Source organism: Panthera leo, chromosome B3 (assembly GCF_018350215.1).
Source record: "Panthera leo isolate Ple1 chromosome B3, P.leo_Ple1_pat1.1, whole genome shotgun sequence".
Classification (NCBI taxonomy): Eukaryota; Metazoa; Chordata; class Mammalia; order Carnivora; family Felidae; genus Panthera; species Panthera leo.
In genome coordinates this window covers 87820882-87844130 of record NC_056684.1, presented here as the reverse complement: position 1 = coordinate 87844130, position 23249 = coordinate 87820882, and the positions used below count along the sequence as shown (strand labels likewise).

The 23249-nt window shown below is 36.4% G+C and overlaps 1 protein-coding gene across 5 annotated transcripts in view; it reads right to left on the bottom strand.

Moving 5' to 3' along the window:
• Positions 1 to 23249, bottom strand: part of LOC122222486 (melanoma inhibitory activity protein 2-like) — an 84318-nt gene that overhangs the window by 35861 nt on the left and 25208 nt on the right. For all 5 annotated transcript variants that reach the window (XM_042943039.1, XM_042943042.1, XM_042943040.1 and 2 more), the window contains exons 6-13: positions 19843 to 19953; positions 19130 to 19201; positions 12559 to 12663; positions 7820 to 7942; positions 6186 to 6294; positions 4910 to 4956; positions 4056 to 4146; positions 1546 to 1684 (exon numbers count right to left, since the gene is read on the bottom strand). In XM_042943039.1, coding sequence (XP_042798973.1) covers positions 1546 to 1684; positions 4056 to 4146; positions 4910 to 4956; positions 6186 to 6294; positions 7820 to 7942; positions 12559 to 12663; positions 19130 to 19201; positions 19843 to 19953 — 797 coding nt within the window. The remainder of the gene's footprint in view (positions 1 to 1545; positions 1685 to 4055; positions 4147 to 4909; positions 4957 to 6185; positions 6295 to 7819; positions 7943 to 12558; positions 12664 to 19129; positions 19202 to 19842; positions 19954 to 23249) is intronic.

Below are 23249 nucleotides of genomic sequence, written 5' to 3'. Positions count from 1 at the left end.
AAGAGATCGAGTGGTGACTCAGGCTTTGCGCTGGTCATGGAGCCTGCCTAAGAGTCTTTCCCTCTCCCTCTGCCTAACCGCCATATGGATACGCACACAAGCACGCTTTCGCTCTCTCAAAAAAAAAAAAAAAATACAGGGGTGCCTGGGTGGCTCAGTCGGTTAAGTGGCCGACTTCGGCTCAGGTCATGATGCCGCGGTCCGTGAGTTCGAGCCCCGCGTCGGGCTCTGTGCTGACAGCTCAGAGCCTGGAGCCCGTTTCAGATTCTGTGTCTCCCTCTCTCTGACCCTCCCCCCGTTCATGCTCTGTCTCTGTCTCAAAAATAAATAAACGTTAAAAAAAAAAATTTTTTTTAAATACAAAGTTTACACAAGTAGGCGAATTTGCAAATACAGAATCTATACATGATGAAGATCAACTGTAATAACTTTCATTAAAGGGGCTTGAAATTATATTAATTAAATCAAGGAACATTTTATTTCCTTTTATGATGAAAAATATGTCCTATAGTAGTATTTGAAAATCTGGAGTCTCCAGATAGATATCTTAACAGTCGTTTGTGCATCTATGCATTTAGAGATCAGTACACACATGCACAGAAATCTCTCAATCCAATATATAAAGGTACTAATCATATCTATTCATATACTCAACAAACATTTATTGAATAACTACCATGTCCCAAGACATAATATTAGGCACTGGAAATACCGAAGAAAAGAGAATAAAGTAATTCTCTTACGGAGTTGACATTTAATGTTGGGGGGGGGAGGCCAATAAATCATCAGAGGACTTTAAGGGCTATGAAGAAAAATAAAACAAGATAAGGGATAAGGGAATTCCAGGTATTATCTTAGTTAGGGTAGCCAGGGAAGGAGTCTCTGAAGCAACATATGAACCTAGATCCAAATGAAATGAAGGATGCAACCTTACACAGGGGAATGCCAGTCCAAGAAAAGGAGCAAGTACAAAAGGCCCTGAGGTATAGATGCGCTTGGCATACTAATGATCATCAAGACCAGTGTGGCTGGAGGGTAATGAAGGAAAACTAAAATGAATAAGCTAAAATTAAAGAGATAACCAGCACAAAAAAAAAAAAAAAAAAAAAGAGGTAGACAAAGGTCAGATCTTACAGAGTCTTGTAGGCCATCTAAAAGCTTTGGATTAAATTCTTACTGTGATATGAAGGCACCTGGGAGTTTGCAAACAACACTGTGACAACACCCATACTTTATGCTTCAGAAGGGTCATGCCACTGAAAACAACTATGCAGGAGGTCGAGTGGAAAGAGACTATTTATGAGGCTACGACAATAAACCAGGCACTAACTGATGATGGTTTAGATCAGGGTCTAGTAGGGAAGGTAGTAAAAAATGGTCAGATTCAGAATAAAAAGTATTTCAAGATCAAGTAACCTTCTTAAAAATGAACTGATGAAATATTACCCAATCATAAATTGAGCGCTCTGAGTATCACATAAGCTGAATATGCATTAAACTATTTTACTTGCCATACATTGGAGATATGAACAAAATCTTTATTACCTGTGAAGTGTCATTTCATTTTCTTGATACAGTTCAGTCATTACTTTAAGTTTCTGCTGAAGCTTTTGATTCTCGTTTTCAAATTGTGTATTTTCTGACTGCAAACATGCTTGTTCAGTCTGGAGACTTTTAATACGTTCTATAGAAAATTTTTAAAAATCATAATTAAAGGAGTAAATATTTCTAGATGCACATTCACATTTTATAAAGATAAAAATTACCAAAAAATAATAAATTATTCATAAATTCTTTCCAACAACAGAAAGTTTATAAGGGATTTTGTTCACCTAAATGCTTTTAATATTTTAAAGAACTATATAAACTGTTATGATTTTTTTTTTTTACTCCAAGATTTCCCAAAACCTTCAATATTCTATTTTTAGCATTTAATTTTCAGTTAGGAAACCAAAAAATAGTAAAATTTCTCAAGAAAGTTTTGGAGATGAGAGTTCTGAAGGGAAATATTTTAATTCAACATTTCCTATGAAACTACTTAAACATGATGAACACCTATTTTTATCTCATAAAAAGTGTACTAGTTAATAACTTCTAGCCAGCCCTCCTTTTAAGCAAAATTTGGATATATGTAACAGGTCAGGCCAGTAATTTGGATCTTCTGATAAGAAATCCTACAAAATCATGCTAGCTTAATCCAGATCAAGATTGGAGAGGGATACCTGGATGGCTCAGTTAAATGTCAGACTTTGGCTCAGATCATGATTTGGTGGTTCATGGGTTTGAGCCCGACATTGGGCTCGGTGCTTGGGATTCTCTCTCTCTCCCTGCCCCTCCCCAACCTCAAAATAAATAAATAAACTTAAAAAAAAAGATTGGGGAGAAAAATACCAGTTTTAGCTTGTTAACTGCTAACCCACCTAAAAGAACTATCTAGGAAAACAAAAAATAACAATTCTAAATAATGAATGCTATATAATTAGTACATCAATTGTTTTTATTTTTTATTTTTGTTAAATTTTTTTTTAATGTTTATTTATTTTGAAGGAGAGAGAGAGAGAGAGTGCAAGCAGGGGAGGGACAGAGAGAAAGAGGGAGACACAGAATCCAAAGAAGGCTCCAGGCTCCGAACTGTCAGCACACAGCCCAATGTGGGGCTTGAACTACGAACCACGAGATCATGACCCGAGTGAAAGTTGGATGCTTAACCGACTGAGCCACCCAGGTACCCCCATCAATTGTTTTTAAAACCTCATTTCTCTTCCAACATCATAACCCCACCTTCTGAATTCCTCTAAAATTGAAATGCCATCTCCCAAAACATGTGTATGAATCATCACCACAAATCTTTTTTTTTTTTTTTTTTTTTTTTTTTTTTTAAGTAGGCTCCATGCCTAAGGTGGGGCTTGAACTCAACCTGAGGTTAAGAGTTGCATGCTTTACTGACTGAGCCAGTCAGGTACCCCCACCACAAATCTTAATACAAGACAAAACTTACTCTGTTTCAAAATCACAAAATCATACTAACATACATTAAAATTTTAGTAATGGCATACTACTTATTCTAATGGTATATAATTATTCATCTATTAATTAAACGTATATATCAAAAGGATAGCTTAAAATAAATATGCTACCATTAAATGATTTTAATGTCACACCTGGTCTTTCCACAGAAATTTTCAAATCTACATCAGAAGAAATCTGTCGACCTAGGCTTTAAGCCATTGCCAAGAACTGTCACGTAACAGACATTACTGTTGAATATCATCTGGTAAAACTGGATCATAGGGATGATCTTATAAAAGTTAATAGTTTTATTTTTTTTTTCAAAAATTTTTTTTTCAACGTTTTTTATTTATTTTTGGGACAGAGAGAGACAGAGCATGAACAGGGGAGGGGCAGAGAGAGGGAGACACAGAATCAGAAACAGGCTCCAGGCTCCGAGCCATCAGCCCAGAGCCTGACGCGGGGCTCGAACTCACGGACCGCGAGATCGTGACCTGGCTGAAGTCGGACGCTTAACCGACTGCGCCACCCAGGCGCCCCATTAGTTTTAATTTACTACTTTTTAATATCTAAAACCATGTTACACATACAACACTGAAATTCAAAGGTAAGTAGAGTTTTACATGTTTTTTAAAATAATTTCATTAGTTAAGATTGGAGAGGGGTGCCTAGATGGCCCAGTCAGTTGAGCGTCTGACTTTTGGTTTTGGCTCAGGTCATGATCAGGTTTGTGGGGTCGAGCCACAAGTTGGGCTCTACACTGACACTGTGGAGCTTACTTCGGATTCTCTCCCTCTCTCAAAATAAATAAATTAACTTTAAAAAATAAATAATTTCATTATTTTTATTTCATATGGATATGGAAGAAACTGATAGGACTTTACCAACAACAAAAAACTTAGCACTAATTTTTCACAAATTAGAAATAAAAGTAAAAGTCAAAAAAGCAATCAAATTAGACCTTTGCATAACTGATTCAATTAATAGTACCTTTCTGCAAAAGTACCTTTATTTAGAAAGACTTTAAAAGTATACAGATATCCTACCTGTAAGCTCTTCCTTTGTCTTATCTGCTTCAGATAATTGAATGTAAATTTGGTTTCTTTCTCCTTCTAAGGTTTTTAAAGATGCATTTAACTTTAGAGAATGGGAAAAGGAAAAAAACAACATTAATCAGTTATTCCAAAAAAGGAAAAACAAAAAATCTCAATATATCATTCCAACCTTTTAAAGTTCTATTACTTTGATAAAATGATCACCTAGAATGCAATAACCAACAATGCAGCTTCCATCTCGAAAAGTTAACAAAGTGATTGGTAGTCGTAAATGTCAAAAGAGAGGTAGAGAAGATCAGTGTCCCATCCTTAAAAAGTGGCTATTTTCATTCTATTTACCTTCAACCCATAAGTTTTAATTAAAGTAACCTTCAAACTACAGTACCACAACTTCACATAGATCAGTAAAGATCAAGATACCACTACTATGATGGAAAAGAAAAGGGATAAACCAGAAGAAAATGGACCAAGCATTTACTTCTCAAATTCGGATATGGGACAACAGGAATAGGAAAATACTAAGACCAGAGAAGGAAGAATGTTCAGGCAGAAATATGAAAAAATATATGCTAAACATTTTTTATTTATTCCTTATCTTAAAAAATTTGTGCAGACCTTAAAATTTTTTATTATGATAAATTCTAAAAATAACAATATGAATTTCTAAAGTTATTATAAAAAGAAAAAAGCAACTGATAAAGAAAATTCTGCTCACTTTGGAAAATTTGGAATCACTTCTATGGTAACTATAAAACAGACTTTTTAAAATAGTTACTAAGGACATATGGCTTTAATCCAAATTCTATTTCTTTTCTCTATCTTTATATTTATATAGTAATGCAAACCTTAGCAGCATGTATCAGTTTCTTCAAAGCTCCTTTTGGTTGATTATCTATAGTAAAAAATAAAAACAACATTCAATAGGGAAAATAGTGCCATGTCACAACAGACATCCAAATGATTTTACTAGTTCATGCAACTAGAGCCTTGTAATCTCTATTCTTGCTACAATAAAGAATTTGAAATAAGGCAGAATGGCCTTGGACCTGCTCCCAAGAAGATAAACAAAAAAGCACTGCAAGTACCATAATATTGTCAAACAGATTCTTCACGACTCTCTCTAGAAACAAATTTGTAACAAGAATCTGGTATTCACCCAATACAGTCCACCGTCTCAACTATTCTTAGGACCCTTCAGCATATAAAATATAAGTGGAATTATACTCCAAATTAAAATAACAATAAACGAGCATGCATTTTCTATTACAAAAAGAATTGCTTCTTGCAAGACAAAGCAGAAGTAAAAAAGTACAAACAGAACCAACCGTATGGGACTGTAATTTTCTTCCAAGCATTAATGCTATCATCAAAGAAAAATTTTTAAAAAATCATACCTTCTGTTCCTTAATACATGTGTTAATATGTAAGGGGTAGAGAGAGAAAAAAGAGAAAGGTCACAAAAGTCAGAAGAGCTACCACGGGGAGAAACTAGTGAAAGATGCACAAAACACTTCTGTACTCTTTTTGCAACTTCCAATGAATCTATAATCATGTCAACATAAAATTCTCTTTTCAAGTCAAAGGAATTGGTTTGAAAATACAGGGAGCAGCTACAGTGAACCTAACTCCTGCCTGAGTTTCCAGACCACAACCAGCAACGGTGATAACAATTTGGGGTGGCCAAGATTAAAGTACTGAGCCATCTAATTAATACAAAGTATCCTCAGGCATTCACCTGTATAACACTCATTTTTCAAACTACCCACCATCCACCCAATTAGCAGCCATGGCAGGAAAAATAGGCCCTGAAATGATTATGATCAATGTGAAAATTGCTATAATGAGGATTTGTACAACATATAAAAAGAACAGGAAGGAAAGAGGCTGTAAGTCTGTCTGAGGAGATGGAGAAAGATTACTGAAAAAGCTGTATCCCAATTGAAGCTTAACAATAAGGAACGGTGTGAGAGGGACAGAGTATTAGAGACAAATGGAGAAGATGTGCCAAACTAGAACTGTATAAAGAACATGGTACACATAGGAAACTAAAAGCAAATACAAGAGCTACTTATCATTTTTAGCAAAAGAGGATGAATCACGACTTCATACCCAACTGCATACCATTTTCTGATTCACTCTTCATTTCCAATTCCAAGTTATCATCATTTGTTAGGTCTTCTCCAAGCACAGCAGCCCAATCTTTCATCTTTATCAAACGTTCAGTCAGAGACTTGACATTTAGTAAAGAGAGAAAAACAGAAAGAGAAGGTAATAATGCCTTTTGCTAACTGATTTACAACTTCTGAATGTGTAGTTATACTTTAAAAATCAATCTACATAGATAACAGTACATGACCTCTTATTCACCAGCTGATATTGAGACATATACTCTGAAAACTATAATATTTATTGACTATTAAACTCTGCGAGTTAAAAACCAAACTTGGTTATTCCTAAATCAAATATGATACTGGATAATGGTCCATTTTTGCTAAATATACTGCCTGACTATAAAGTAACAAAATATTTACTATATTACATTCTTTCCATACCACAAATAAGAGTAGCCATTAAGCAAACAGTAAATTTTGTGTGAGGTCAAACACCTGCAAGTGAGGTACATGATATATAAAAAGAACACAGGCGAGCCTGGGTTCTATCATAAAATAGAACCTGAACTGGTACATTACAGGTTTTCCAACAGTACTTTTTTGATTTTCTTGAATAAAGAAAGGTTTTTCATTGTAAATAATGAAATGACTATGCCATTTATTTCTGTGGAAGGACCCACCTAAAAACCCACTCTGCTCTGTAATTTCTACCCTTTGATCTGTCCCTCTTGAGAGTTCCAGGCAAAAATAACATGGCCTAAAGCTTTGAGTAGAGCTTGAGATTAGCATTCTGCTTAGGAAGAATCTCAAGTTCTTTAGTAGAGTAAGTTTAGGGAAAAAATAAAAGAACATGCCAAATCATGAAAACAACTAAAGCTGGAATCTTCAAAAAATTCATAGCAACAACGTAAAGAGGATAAATGAATAGGTTTCAAGATGGCAATGTTCACTTCACTGCATAGATTACAGAATGTTAGTTTTATATCTTATTACTTGATACTCACACCTGAGTATGTTTGCAGCTTGAGATTTTAAGATTTAAAGCTTAAGATTTAAAGCTTTTAAGATTTAAAAGAGAAGGCAGGAAAAAGGGCTAGAAAGGGCAAATAAGGAGTAAGGAAAAGTGAACAAATCCTAAAAGTAAAAATAAGTTACCATATTCTTATTAGAGTCAAGTTTCAATTAGACTTATTTTTTGAAAAGTATTTATCTCCGTGAGAGTACATACAACAACTAATCTAGGTATTACAGATATTCAGCCAATACATATAACTTCATCTGTCCAATTTCTAAAATTCTTTCCAACCTCTTTTTATCAAAAGAAACAGATGGCAGTCTAAAAGACAAAGGTAAAATCCATTATTCTTTTTTCTCTTCACTCAATACCTAGGCTAAAATACAAAGGAAAGGACAAAAAGGACATAAAGAATGTTGATATATAGACTACAAATCTAAAAGTCTTCAAGGAGCATTTGGGAGCAAGATGATAATATCAGTACAAATTAAAATGAATGCCCAAGAAGTACACACCCTCTAATTTGACCAAATAAATTATAAAAATAAAAGTTTCAAAAAACAAAAATTTTCAAATTTCAGAATAACATTCTAGCTGCCTCAGTCACTAAAACCAGAAGGCCCATTTACCTTGATCTGATTTTCTTTATCATACAGAACTTGCTCTGCATATGCTTTGGACTCTTCAAATGTTATTTTCTGTTTATTAAGTTGACCCACTTGTTCTTTCCATTCTTCAGCTTCTTGTAAAAGCTAAAATTCAAACCCAACCAAGAAAAAAAAAAAAGCAACTTGTTATTTTTCATACTTAGGTGTGAATGAATTTATTTATATATACATACACAATTTTTTTTTATTTTTTTTAACATTTATATATTTTTGAAAGACACAGAGAGAAGGAGCACTAGTGGGGAGGAGCAGAGAGAGAGAGAGAGGGAGATATAGAATCTGAAGCAGGCTCCAGGCTCTGAGTTGTCAGCACAAAGCCCAATGTGGAGCTCAAACCCACAAACTGTGAGATCATGACCTGAGCTGAAGTCGGACGCTTAACCAACTGAGCCACTCAGGTGCCCGTAGATATAACTTTAATAGATGTTATACGACACAATATGTTGCTGAGAAGGGAAGGAGAGGGTTAGACAGGAGGAAAGAAGGGAAGGAAGGGTGGGGTCCTGTTTTCAAAGAACTTTCAAGAGGGGTAATGTAAAATAAGAGACACTTAAATATTGTTCAACTGATTTACATAATAAATTTTTATTAAATAAGAGGTTTTTTGAGACATACATATGTTAGATTTGGTCATTTCTTACCATCCCTTAAATAATATATAACATGCCATAACTTATTTGTACTAAAATTTGTTTTTTAAATCATGTGCTGTTTTGTAGTTAGGATAACTAAACTTCCAGAGATACCATTAATATAGAATACATCAAATTCTGCATAAACAATCTTTTACTTAGTATATACTTTTATAGAAAAAATTTTCTGAACATGATACAAAAGGTAAGGATCGTTATAAAACACAGATTTGACTACATAACACTTAAAAACCTCACAAATCAAAAAATAACAAAATCTAAAAGCAAGTAACTAGAAAGGAACTCTTAAAAATATATGCGGCAAAGGATTAATAATCTTAAGATGCAAAGAGCTGTTAGAAGTCAAAAGAAAAATAAGAAAAAAAATGAATGAGCAAGCAATTCACAAAAGAAATGGCCCATAGAAATATAAAAGTCCAAATCTATTAAAACTTTAAAACTCTATTCTCTCAAACAATAATTACCGGATTTCTCTGCAAAACTAAGGCATCTTTCCTAGCACAAGAAAACTAAACTTTTTCTATGCGTGTATAACACAATAAGAGAACACCAACAGATTAAAAAAAAATGAGGATTTTCTTGAAGAAAAAACTTTGAATCTGGTTATTAGTGGACTCTAGTGAATGACTAAAGAAATTGCATACCCAGCATGCAGTCTTAAGAAGTTAGAGGAGTATATTAGAACATGGCATCAGTGAATGTAGGATAGTTTAAGAACTTGAGTGATTAAAAAGGAGTTAAATGAAAGTAGATGTAAAGAATAAGACAATCTAGGTGAAAATTTTTCAAGATAGAAAAGGTCAGTTTTGATTATAACAGCAAATTTAACACAGCATTTATGACCACTTTCTCCTGAAATCTACTAAGATGAGAAAAAATTTACTAAAAGATTTGGGGGGGGGGGGAAGAAGCATAAACCCATAAGAAAAAAAGAAAACAGGTGATGAAGGAAAAGGTAATTCTAGAAGTGGAAAGCAGAAAGAGATAGAAGTATAGTAAGAAATACAGCAGAGCAGACAAATCTGAAATCTACATAGAAGATGGGAAAGTCCAAATGTAAGTTGACTTAATACAACCCAAAATGCTTAGAATTTGGAGGCACCAATACTAGGGCTATAAGTAGGATTGAAAAGAGGAAGACTGAAAGTTTGTATAAAAAATGAAAAAAAAAACAAAAAAAACAGAAAGTCCCTGCACATACATACACATACATTTTGACCCTCCATCCATCCTTCCCACTCACCCATATCTCTCACATGCATGTCCGCACACACACGCATACACATATACGTCTGGCAAAAGCCTAGAAGGTTATTTTCTGGAGAGGTGGAAAATGAAACTCTGGGACACTTGGCCCAGGTGAAAGTGTGAGTAAAATATTGAAAACATAAAAGGATAAAGTAAAAGCTGACTTACTGGATAGTGACACACCAACAACCCCCACCTGTCTTAGCTGCTTGCCACACTGTTGGCAAACAGGCTTATCCCTCTCAAACAGAAACTGTGGAGGAATTATCCCTGTGGAAAATGATCTTCAAAAACCAACAACTGGGGATCTTCCAAGGAAACACCCTAGCCAGATTACCCTACAGAACAGCCTCCCAATAACACACACTGAGCTTCCAATTAGATATGAAGAGCTTCACTATCAAATGAGCAGACTGCCATGAATCACCTAATAACTGACTTTAAAAAGAAACTTAGTGGGGTGCTTGGGTGGCTTAGTCGGTTAAGCATCTGACTTTGGCTCAGGTCATGATCTCACGGTCTGTAGATTCGAGCCCCGCATCGGGATCTGTGCTGACAGCTCAGGACCTGGAGCCTGCTTCGGATTCTGTCGTCCCTTGCTCACACTGTCTCTCTCACTCTCAAAAATAAGCAAACATTAAAAAAAAAAAAAAGAAACTCATAGATAAAAGACATAGACCAAAACAGAAAATAAAGGAACTCAAAGTAAACAAAACAACTCAGGGAACTGAAAAACACTTCAAAAAAGAAAATAATAATAACAATATCCTCAGCAAGATAAGACACGGCACCCATAAATGAAAAAAAGGCATAAGCAAAATAGGGGCACCTGGGTGGCTCAGTCGTTAAATGTCTGACTTCGGCTCAGGTCATGATCTGGAGGCTTAGGAGTTCGAACCCCGCATCAGGCACAGTTCTGACAGCTCAGAGCCTGGAGCCTGCTTCAGATTCTGTGTCTCCCTCTCTTTCTGCCCTTCCCCCCACTTGTGCTCTGTCTCTCTCAAAAATAAATAAAAACATTAAAAACAAGAAAAGGCAAAAACAAAATAAAAAAGACCACTTACAATTGAAAAATATAGGAGAATAAGTCAACAAAACTTGCAAAGAAAGAAAACAAAGAGGACATCTTTTGGGGGAGGGGGCAGGGGAGAGTGCGTGCATGCACACATACAAGCAGGGGAGGAGCAGAGAGTGAAAGAGAGAGAGAGAGAGAGAGAGAGAGAGAGACAGAGTCTCAGGCAGACTCCACACTCACTCAGCCTGAGCCTGACATGGGGCTCAATCCCAAGACCTTGGGGTCATGACCTGAGCCAAAATCAAGAGTCAGACACTCAACCGAGGCACCCACACAGCCCAAGAGGAAATATTTAAATAACTACTATATAATCATACAAAAAATCCCAGAAAAAGCATGAAATAATTTCCCAGAACTGAATCCAAACCAAGAGTTTCCATATTAAGAGTATGAAAAAAGACTCACACATCATCATGACATTTCAGAGAACTAGAAACAAGGAAAGATATAAAAGCTTCCTGGAATGGAACAGGTGGCTGGCTCAGTCAGTCCGTCCATCCGACTCTTGATTTTGATGTAGGCCATGATCTCACGGTTTTGAGATTGAGCCCTATGTCAGGCTCCGAGCTGATTCTCTTTTCCTCTCTCTGCCTCTCTCAAAATAAATAAATATTTAAAATCTTTCAGGGAGGAAAAGAGCGGATCACAAAAAGATTCAGCAATCCAAATCTCATCTGACTTCTCAAAACCAATACTGGAAAGTGAAGACAATGGACCAATATCAAAATTTCAAGAAAAAAAACTTTCCAATCCAGAAGATATCCAACCAAAATGTCAATAACCTTGAGAGAAGACATTCTTAGGCATGCAAAGTTTTTAAAAGTTACCTTCTATACCTATGTCTCAGGAAGCTAATCAAGAAAATTAACCACAAAAGAGCAAGTCTTGGATACAGGAAATAGAAGATCCAACACAGGAGAAAGACAAGGGAATAGATGGGAGTGAAGTGAAATCTCAGGACAACAGAATCATTAACAGACCTAGAGAAAAAGTTCCTATTGGACCAGGAGGATGGAAGGCCTCAGGAAGGATTGCTTCAAGAAAAAAATAAAATTAGTACATTAACAAAGCATTTGAATGCACAAAGTTATTCAGCATCTCCAGAAGACAGATCTCCATGGTATATAGGAAACAAAACAATTACTAACCCTAGAGCAAATAAAATTTTGGGTAAAACAGAACATGTAGTAAGAGCACATCACGTGGCTTAGCTATAACATTTAGAAAACTGTAAATAATGCAATCAAATGAAAAACTGTCCCATGGAAAAATTTTAACTGTATTGGGAGAATAGTGAGACAGTAAATATATGTGGGTGTGTGGGAGTATCTCTACATATGAAGAAGGAAGAAGCTAAATCCTCATTTGCTCTAACCACCAGAACTGCTTCTATCTTTAGGCCCTGGACCCATAGCTTCAATCATTCTCATGGATATTCCCTGCCTTCCTTCAGTCTGGCTTTAAGGAGTTGGTCCTAAATCCTATTTGCTGTGATTATTAAAATTTGCCCTGGCTCGTTTTCACTACTGGAGGAAAAAGGTAACAGGAGTATACACTTTTGCACCCTATATAAAAGACATGTCAAAGGATATTCAGGAGACTGTCCTCCTTTCCTGCTTTCCGGGGAAAGCCTAATCTTGCCCCCAGGATGGGTCAGTCATGAGTATGCCCAGAACATTTATAACTATGTAATCACAGTTAAAGAGTCCCTACAGAGTACAAACCTGTTTCTGGCTTTCCTGAAGTTGGGAATTTTCACTCAAAGCATCTTTTAGAGCTATCTTAAGTCGTTCTTCATTCATTTGAAATATTTTGAAGGTCGTTTTAGCCTAAGTAAAACACAACATATCAAGCTTATAGGAATTAATTTAATATTATAACTCTTTTTTATACATACTCCCTAAAACATGGAATTAAAGTAAAAAAAAAACATGACAATATTAATAGGAAAGACAGTAGAGGCTACCAGAAAAAAGGCTACCAGGGTCCAGTCAAGGCTCTGCCACTAACTTGCCATGTGACCTTGGACAAATGATTTAGCCTCTTTTAACCTTTTATGTGCTTTCTAGCAAATTTTGTTAACTTTTTATTATCTGCCTCTTTTTTTTAAAATATGAAATTTATTGTCAAATTGGTTTCCATACAACACCCAGTGCTCATTCCAAAAGGTGCCCTCCTCAATACCCATCACCCACCCTCCACTCCCTCCCACCATCCATCAACCCTCAGTTTGTTCTCAGTTTTTAAGAGTCTCTTATGTTTTGGCTCCCTCTCTCTATAACCTCTTTTCTTTTCTTCCCCTCCCCCATGCACTTCTGTTAAGTTTCTCAGGATCCACATAAGAGTGAAAGCATATGGTATCTGTCTTTGTCTATATGGCTTATTTCACTTAGCATAACACTCTCCCAATTCCATTCACGTTGCTACAAAAGGCCATATCTCATTCTTTCTCCTTGCCATGTAGTATTCCATTGTATACATAAACTACAATTTCTTTAACCATTCATCAGCTGATGAACATTTAGGCTCTTTCCATAATTTGGCTATTGTTGAAAATGCTGCTATAAACATTGGGGTACAAGTGCCCCTATGCATCAGCACTCCTGTATCCCTTGGATAAATTCCTAGCAGTGCTATTGCTGGGTCATAGGGTATATCTATTTTTAATTTTTTGAGGAAACTCCACACTGTTGTCCAGAGTGGCTGCACCACTTTGCATTCCCACCAACAGTGCAAGAGGGTTCCCATTTCTCCACATCCTCGCCAGCATCTATAGTCTCCTGATTTGTTCATTTTAGCCATTCTGACTGGCATGATGTCATATCTGAGTGTGGTTTTGATTTTTATTTCCCTGATGAGGAGCGATGTTGAACATCTTTTCATGTGCCTGTTGACCACCTGGATGTCTTCTTTAGAGAAATGTCTATTCATGTTTTCTGCTCATTTCTTCACTACATTATTTGTTTTTCGGGTGTGGAGTTTGGTGAGCTCTTTATAGATTTTGGATACTAGTCCTTTGTCCGATATGTCATTTGCAAATATCTTTTCCCATTCCGTTGGTTGCCTTTTAGTTTTGTTGATTGCTTCCTTTGCAGTGCAGAAGCTTTTTATCTTCATGAGGTCCCAATAGTTCATTTTTGCTTTTAACTCCCTTGCCTTTGGGGATGTGTCGAGTAAGAAATTGCTGCGGCTGAGGTCAGAGAGGTTTTTTCCTGCTTTCTCCTCTAGGGTTTTGATGGTGTCCTGTCTCACATTCAGGTCCTTTATCCATTTTGAGTTTGTTTTTGTGAATGGTGTGAGAAAGTGGTCTAGTTTCAACCTTCTGCATGTTGCTGTCCAGTTCTCCCAGCACCATTTGTTAAAGAGACTGTCTTTTTTCCATTGGATATTCTTTCCTGCTTTGTCAAAGATTAGTTGGCTATACTTTTGTGGGTCTAATTCTGGGGTTTCTATTCGATTCCACTGGTCTATGTGTCTGTCTTTGTGCCAATACCATGCTGCTTGATGATTACAGCTTTGTAATAGAGGATAAAGTCTGGGGTTGTGATGCCTCCTGCTTTGTTCTTCTTCAAAATTACTTTCACTGTTTGAGGCCTTTTGTGGTTCCATATGAATTTTAGGATTGCTTGTTCTAGCTTTGAGAAGAATGCTGGTGCAATTTTGATTGGGATTGCATTGAATGTGTAGATAGCTTTGGGTAGTATTGACATGTTAACAATATTTATTCTTCCAATCCATGAGCAGGGAATGTTTTTCCATTTCTTTATATCTTCTTCAACTTCCTTCACAAGCTTTCTATAGTTTTCAGCATACAGATCTTTTACATCTTTGGATAGGTTTATTCGTAGGTATTTTATGCTTCTTGGTGCACTTGTGAATTGGATCAGTTTCTTTATTTGTCTTTCTGTTGCTCCATTATTAGTGTCTAAGAATGCAACTGATTCCTGTACATTGATTTTGTATCCTGCAACTTTACTGAATTCACGTATCACTCCTAGCAGACTTTTGGTGGAGTCTATCAGATTTTCCATGTATAATACCATGTCATCTGCAAAAAGTGAAAATTGACTTCATCTTTGCCAATTTTGATGCCTTTGATTTCCTTTTGTTGTCTGATTGCTGATGCTAACACTTCCAACACTATGTTTAACAATAGCGGTGAGAGTGGACATCCCTGTCGTGTTCATGATCTCAGGGAGAAAGCTCTCAGTTTTTCCCCATTGAGGATGATATTAGCTGTGGGCTTTTCATAAATGGATTTTATGATGTTTAAGTATGTTCCTTCTATCCCGACTTCCTCGAGGGTTTTTACTAAGAAGGGATGCTGAATTTTGTCAAATGCTTTTTCTGCATCGATTGACAGGATCATATGGTTCTTATCTTTTCTTTTATTAATGTGATGTATCACATTGATTGATTTGCGAATGTTGAACCACCCTGCGGCCCAGGAATGAATCCCAGTTGATCATGGTGAATAATTCTTTTTATATGCTGTTGAATTCGATTTGCAAGTATCTTATTGAGAATTTTTGCATCCATATTCATCAGGGATATTGGCCTGTAGTTCTCTTTTTTTTGCTGGGTCTCTGTCTCGTTTAGGAATCAAAGTAATGCTGGCTTCATAGAATGAGTCTGGAAGTTTTCCTTCCCTTTTATTTTTTTGGAACAGTTTGAGAAGGATAGGTATTGTCTCTGCTTTAAATGTCTCACAGAATTCCCCAGAGAAGCCATCTGGTCCTGGACTCTTATTTGTTGGGAGATTTTGGATAACTGATTCAATTTCCTCACTGGTTATGGGTCTGTTCAAGTTTTCTATTTCTTCCTGTTTGAGTTCTGGAAGTGTGTGGGTGCTTAGGAATGTGTCCATTTCTTCCAGGTTGTCCAGTTTGTTGGCGTATAATTTTTCGTAGTATTCCCTGATAATGGCTTGTGTTTCTGAGGGACTGGTTGTAATAATTCCATTTTCATTCATGATTTTATCTATTTGGGTCATCTCCCTTTTGTTTTTGAGAAGCCTGGCTAGAGGTTTATCAATTTTGTTCATTTTTCAAAAAACCAACTCTTGGTTTCATTGATCTGCTCTACAGTTTTTGTAGATCCTATATTGTTTATTTCTGCTCTGATCTTTATTATTTCTCTTCTTCTGCTGGGTTTAGGCTGCCTTTGCCGTTCTGCTTCTATTTCGTTTAGGTGTGCCGTTAGATTTTGTATTTGGGATTTTTCTTGTTTCTTGAGATAGGCCTGGATTGCAATGTAGTTTCCTCTCAAGACTGCCTTCACTGCGTCCCAAAGCGTTTGGATTGTTGTATTTTCATTTTCATTTGTTTCCATATATTTTTAAATTTCTTCTCTAATTGCCTGGTTGACCCATTCATTCTTTAGTAGGGTCTTCTTTAACCTCCATGCTTTTGGAGGTTTTCCAGACTTTTTCCTGTGGTTGATTTCAAGCTTCATAGCATTGTGGTCTAAAACTGTGCATGGTATGATCTCAATTCTTGTATACTTATGAAGGGCTGTTTTGTGACCCAGTATGTGATCTATCTTGGAGAATGCTCCATGTGCACTCGAGAAAAAAGTATATTCTGTTGCTTTGGGATGAAGAGTTCTAAATATATCTGTCAAGTCCATCTGATCCAATGTATCATTCAGGGCCCTTGTTTCTTTATTGATCCTGTGTCTAGATGATCTATCCATTGTTGTAAGTGGAGTATTAAAGTCCACATTCTTATCAATAAGGTTGCTTATGTTTGTGATTAATTTATATATTTGGGGGCTCCCATATTCGGCACACAGACATTTATAATTGTTAGCTCTTCCTGGTGGATAGACCCTGTAATTATTATATAATGCCCTTCTTCATCTCGTTACAGCCTTTAATTTAAAGTCTAGTTTGTCTGATATGAGTATGGCTACTCCAGCTTTCTTTTGACTTCCAGTAGCATGATAGATAGTTCTCCATTCCCTCACTTTCAATCTGAAGGTGTCCTCGGGTCTAAAATGAGTCTCTTGTAGACAACAATAGATGGATCTTGTTTTTTTATCCATTCTGATACCCTATGTCTTCTGGTTGGAGCATTTAGTCCATTTGCATTCAGTGTTATTATTGAAAGATACGGGTTTAGAATCCTTGTGATGTCTGTAGGTTTCACGCTTGTAGTGATGTCTCTGGTATTTTGTGGTCCTTGCAACATTTCACTCACAGAATCCCCCTTAGAATCTCTTGTAGGGCTGGTTTAGTGGTGATAAATTCCTTCAGTTTGTGTTTGTTTGGGAAGACCTTTATCTCTCCTTCTATTCTAAATGACAGACTTGCTGGATAAAGGAGTCTCAGCCGCAATTTTTTTTCTGTTCATCACATAGAAGATTTCCTGCCATTCCTTTCTGGCCTGCGAAGTTTCAGTACATAGGTCTGTCATTAATCTTATTGGTCTCCCTTTATATGTTAGAGCATGTTTATCCCTCGCTGCTTTCAGAAATTTCTCTTTATCCTTGTATTTTGCCAGTTTCACTATGATATGTTGTGCAGAAGATCGGTTCAAGTTACGTCTGAAGGGAGTTCTCTGTGCCTCTTGGATTTCAATGCCTTTTTTCTTTCCCAGATCAGGGAAGTTCTCAGCTATGATTTGTTCAAGTACACCTTCAGCCCCTTTCTCTCTCTTCCTCCTCTGGAATCCCTATTATACGGATATTGTTGCGTTTCATCACATCACTTAGTTCTCTAATTCTCCCCTCATACTCCTGGATTTTTTATCTTTTTCTCAGCTTCCTCTTTTTCCATAATTTTATCATCTAATTCACCTATTCTCTCCTCTTCAATCCGAGCTGTGGTCGCCTCCATTTTATTTTGCACCTCATTTATAGCAATTTTTAGCTCCTCCTGTTTCTTAGTCCCTTGATCTCTGTAGCAACAGATTCTCTGCTGTCCTCTATACTTTTTTCAAGCCCAGAGATTAATTTTATGACTATTATTTTAAATTCATGTTCCGTTATATTGCTTAAATCATTTTTGATCAATTCGTTAGCTGTCGCTACTTCCTGGAGTTTCTTTTGAGGAGAATTGTTCCGTTTCATCATCTTGGGTAGTCCTTGAGGTAGCTCCAAACTGCAGGGCACTTCCCCTGTGCTGTCCAGAGAAACTTGTGTTGGTGGGTAGGGCCACAGTCAGACCCAATGTCTGCCCCCAGTCCACCGCTGGGGCCACAGTTAGACTGGTGTGTACCTTATCTACCCCTCTCCCAGGAGGAGGACCCACTGTGGAGTGGTGTGGCCCCTGTCTGGGCTGCTTGCATACTGCCAGGCTTGTGGTGCTGCTTTGATGGGATCTGGCGTATTAGCCAGGGTGGATCCACAAGGTGCACAGGGCGGGAGGGGCAGGCTTAGCTGGCTTTGCAGTTGTTGTCCCCTGTGGGAGGGGCCCTGCAGCACCAGGAGGGAGGCAGACCCAATGGAGGGATGGATCCACAGAAGCACAGGTTTGGGAGTTTGCGCTGTGCAAGCAAGTTCGGTGATGGGAACTGTTTCCCTTTGGAATTTCGGCTGGGGGATGGGAGAGGGAGATGGCGCTTCCCAGAGCTTTTGTTCCCCAGCCGAGCTGAACTCTGTCTTCCAGGGCTCAACAACTCTCTCTCCCGGCGTTGTCTTGCCCTCCCCGCTCTCTGAGAGCAGAGCTGTTGACTATTAACATTCCAGATGTTAAGTCCCACTGGCTGTCAGAACTCACTCTGTCCAGCCCCTCTGCTTTTGCAAGCCAGACTCGGGAGCTCTGCCTTGCCGGACGGACTCCCCCTCCACTGCCCCGACTCCCTCCTGCCAGTCCATGTAGCACGCACCGCCTCTCTGACCTTCCTACCCTCTCCCTGGGCATCTAGTCTACGCTTGGCTCCAGAGAGTCCGTCCTGCTAGTCTTCTGTCGGTTTTCTGGGTTATTTAGGCAGATGTGGGTGGAATCTAAGTGGTCAGCATGACGTGGTGAGCCCAGCGTCCTCCTACGCTGCCATCTTCCTTGTCTATCTATTATCTGCCTCTCTTAACAGAATTTAAACTTATTGAGAGCTTTTCTATTTTATCCACTAATGGTAAGTGCCAAGCACTTTCAACGGTGGTATACAGCAAGAGCTCAATAAATACTTGTCAAATAAAATAAAATGAAGTTTCCTAAAGTACCTTCAATAAAAGAACTATATCTACGACACCTATATCTCAAATTCTAGTATTATATCTCTTTCTTGAATCATAAAATAATAAAATTAAAATGATTTTCAAAAGCAACAGACCTTCTAGACTAATTCAACTTACTTCAGCCACTTGTGATTTGAGAGATTTTGATTCATCCTCTAGAGACTGTATCCTTTTTGAAATATCCACCATCTGGAAAGACAGTATCAATCTATAAACAAGTATTCACTAAATTTTTTTGGTTTCCAAGAGGCCATATATCTTAGATATATTGTTATCCTAACACTTTCACTCAAAAAATGCGGACTTAAAATTAAGAAAACTTGTCAGCCATATGCTTAAAGGGATTTTATATGAAAGTTAGACAACAACAGTAATTCATTTCATGTTTACTCTTCATAACATTTAAGTTCTATAGGCTCAAGATAAATCCCCTAACATCACATCTTACTAAATAATCTCACACACATCTAGATCTTCCTTACTACAGATTTTAAAATAACAAATAAAGGAAAGTTAAAATGTTTTCAAAATGACTTATGAATAAAAAAATCCACTAAGTATGTGATAATTCAACTTTATTTATGTAAGCTACTTCCATAGTACACATAGAAAATTTCTGTAAGAATACGCAAGAAACTTAACATGGTAATGGTAACCTGTAACAAATAAAAAAGCTACTGGATCTGGAAATTTTTACTCTCCCCTTAACAGCCTTCTGTATTTTTTTGGATTTTTTGGAGTACATATAATACTTTAACTGATACCTATTAAGTTTTTTAAACTCAATAAATTTCCTTTTCCTGCAGTCTCTTCAAACACAAATACCTTACCAATTCATCTTGTTCAGAATGCTTAGATTTCTCTTCTTTTAATTGGTTTTCCAGAAAAAGTATTTCATCCTCAAGTTCAGATTTAGAGCTGTTCAGCTTTTCATAGACTGCCTAAAAGAGAAAGCCAACTTTATAGATAGACATAGGATTTTTTGGTTATGATAAATCAGATGAGTATAATCAAATACATATACTTCAAATTAAATAAATTTCATTTGCATATTAGTTCATTTTTATAATATTTAAATAACAGCAATACTAGCAGAGGTCAGCAAACTTTTTCTATAAAAAACCAGTGAGTAAATATTTTAGGCCTGTAGGTCATGTAGTCTCGGTACCAGCAACCCAACTCTGAGCATGTAGTGAGAAAGCAAAGACATTATGTAAATAAATGAGCATAACTGTGTTCCAATAACATTTATTTACAGGGGCACCTGGGTGACTCAGTCGGTTAAGTGTCCGACTCTTGATTTCAGGTCAGGTCATGATTTCATGGTCGTGAGATGGAGCCCCATGTCAGACTCCACACTGGGCATGGAGCCTGCTTAAGATTCTCTCTCCCTCCCCCTCTGCCACTCGTGCACTTGCATGTACTCTCTCTCTCTAAAAAAAAAAAAAAAAAAAATTTTAATTTTATTTACAAAAAAGTAGAGAAACCAAACAATCTGATTAAAAATGGCAGAGGACCTACATAGACATTTTTCCAAAGAGGACACGTAGGTGGCCAACAAAGAAATGAAAAGATCCCCAACATCACTGATCATAAGGGAAATGCAAATCAAAACTACAATGAGGTATCATCTCACACCTGTAAAAATGGCTAAAATCAAAAAGACAAAAAATAACAAGTGTTGGCAAGGATATGGAGAAAAAGGAACCCTTGTGCACTGTTGCTGGGAATGTAAACTGGTACAGCCACTGTGGAAAACGGTATGGAGATGTCTCAAAAAGTTAAAAGCAGAAATACTATATGATCCAATAATTCTACTGCTGAGTATTTATTCAAAGAAAACTAAAACACTAATTCAAAAAGATATACACACCCATATGTTTACTGCTGCCTTATTTACAAGAGCCAAAATATGGAAGCAACATTAAGTGTCCATCAATGGATGAATGAATAAAGAAGATGTGGTATATATACAAAATGGAATATCATATAACCATAAAAAAGGATGAGACCTTGCCATTTGTGACAATGTAAATGGACCTAGAGATATTATGCTAAGTGTAATAAGTCACACTGAAAAAGACTAATACCAAATGATTTCATTCATATGTGGAATCTAAAAAACAAAACAAATAAACAAAAAGCAGAATCAGATCTATAAAATCAGAGAACAAACTGATGGTTGCCACAGGAAAGGCAGTGGGGAGATAAGCAAAATGGGTGAAAGGGAGTAGGAGATACAGATTTACAGTTATGGAATGAATAAATCATGGCAATAAGAGGTATAGCACAGAAAATATAGTCGAGACTGTAATAGCGTTGTAAGGTGACAGATGGTAGTTTCACCTGTGATGAGCATAGCATTAAAGTATAGCGATACTGAATCACCATGTTGTAACATTTGTGTCAACTACACTCAAATAAAAAAATTAAAAAACAAAAACAAAACAGAACAGGTGCAGAACCCAGAATATACTTTGCCAACCTCTGCTCTAAAGCATTATAAAGGAAAAAATGAGAAGTCTGATTTAATATAATTAAAGATATAATAAAAAATAAATAAAAAAATTAATCAAGATTGCTTCATAGTAATGTTCTGAATTGAATTATGACATATTTTCTGGGACCTTTTAATTTTAAATGATTAATCACTGAATTATTCCAATTTGATTTTAAACACTGTAACAAACATACCTCTGATATTTGTGATCCTTCAACAAACTTGTTTAAAAAAAAAACCAAAAGATTCAAAGAATTTAATGGAAGCCAAGAAAAAAGAAAGAACAAGTACATACTATATTATAGTAGTTAAAACACTTATTTCTATATATTTTCCCAAATTTGGTTACTTGATTATATGAATTCCCGGATTTGAGTCAAAATTAGTCTATTGTTTCGATTTTATCTACCAATTCAACCATGAAATTTTTGTAATTCTACCACATATAGTTTATGCTCAATTACATTTACCAATTTTAAAAATAAACACTACATGGTTCTTCAAATTACTAAAATCAGACAAAAACTTCCAAAATGTTCATTTTAATTTTACTGCTAGATCATGTAAATTCAATGCCTTAAAAATAAATTGGTGCGTTTTATTTTGCCCACAATACTACCAAACTTGAAAAAATGCTTTTGCTGTCCAGTTTTTGCTCTTCTGTTAGCCAGCTAAATTCCTTATGCAGTTCCTTTTTTTTTTTAATCAAACTAGTAAGTTACTACTGGAACAGTAGTTAAAACAGGTCAATAAATAAAATAATTTCAACATGTTCTTGAGGATATCAATCGGTAACAAATGAAGAAGGAAAAGATTAAGAAATATATTTCATTTAGAATTCTATTCATAACTTCCTTTGGACTCTACTAGTTAATTCTGAAACATGACCTGTAGACTTTTTTAGTTTTTATTTTAATTCCAGTGAGTTAACATCCACTGTTATACTTATAGACTTTCTAATGATTATGGACATCAGTGATTCATAACAGCCAAGCTGCACTAACTAAATATGTACACCAAAGGTACTAAGTCCATTGTTTTCTACTTTATTATTAGTATGTTTTTTACAACACTTCCAACTCTAACCAGTAATAAGACACTCCTATTATTTACCTTAATTTGTTGCAGCTTAGCTAAATGACAAATTTTTAGTATTTCCCTTCTTACTACTGGCCAAATCATACCTGGCTCAGGAGAGCTGACTATACATATCTCTTCCAAACTCCACATTGAGTAACATCATGTTGGTACCTTGAAACTGGGAATATTTACACAATCGAACCCAGCAGATGCTACAAATAAGGACTCTGGCTTTTCAGAGAGGCAGCTGTTAAACATTTACCAGAACATCACTGCTTAAAGCTTTGGTCTAGGGGGCCCTGAGTGGCTTAGTCAGTTTAGCATCCAGCTCAACTCTTGACTTGGGCTAGGTCAGGATCTCACGATTTGTGGGTTCAAGACTCACGTCTCTGCGCTGACAATGCAGAGCCTGCTTGGGATTCTCTCTCTCCCTTCTCTCTGCCCCTCCCCTGCTCGCACATCCTCTCTCTCTCAAAAATAAACATTAAAAAAAAAAAAAAAAAACTTTGGCCTAATTCTAGTCAGCTCTTGATACACTGGGAATGAAGTAAAGGCAAGTACTACCATAATTTACATAATATATTGCCAGCTACTCCTAAATTTATGAAAATGAATCCTATTTTTCCTTTCTAGAGAAAACTGGGTCAAAAAAAGGGA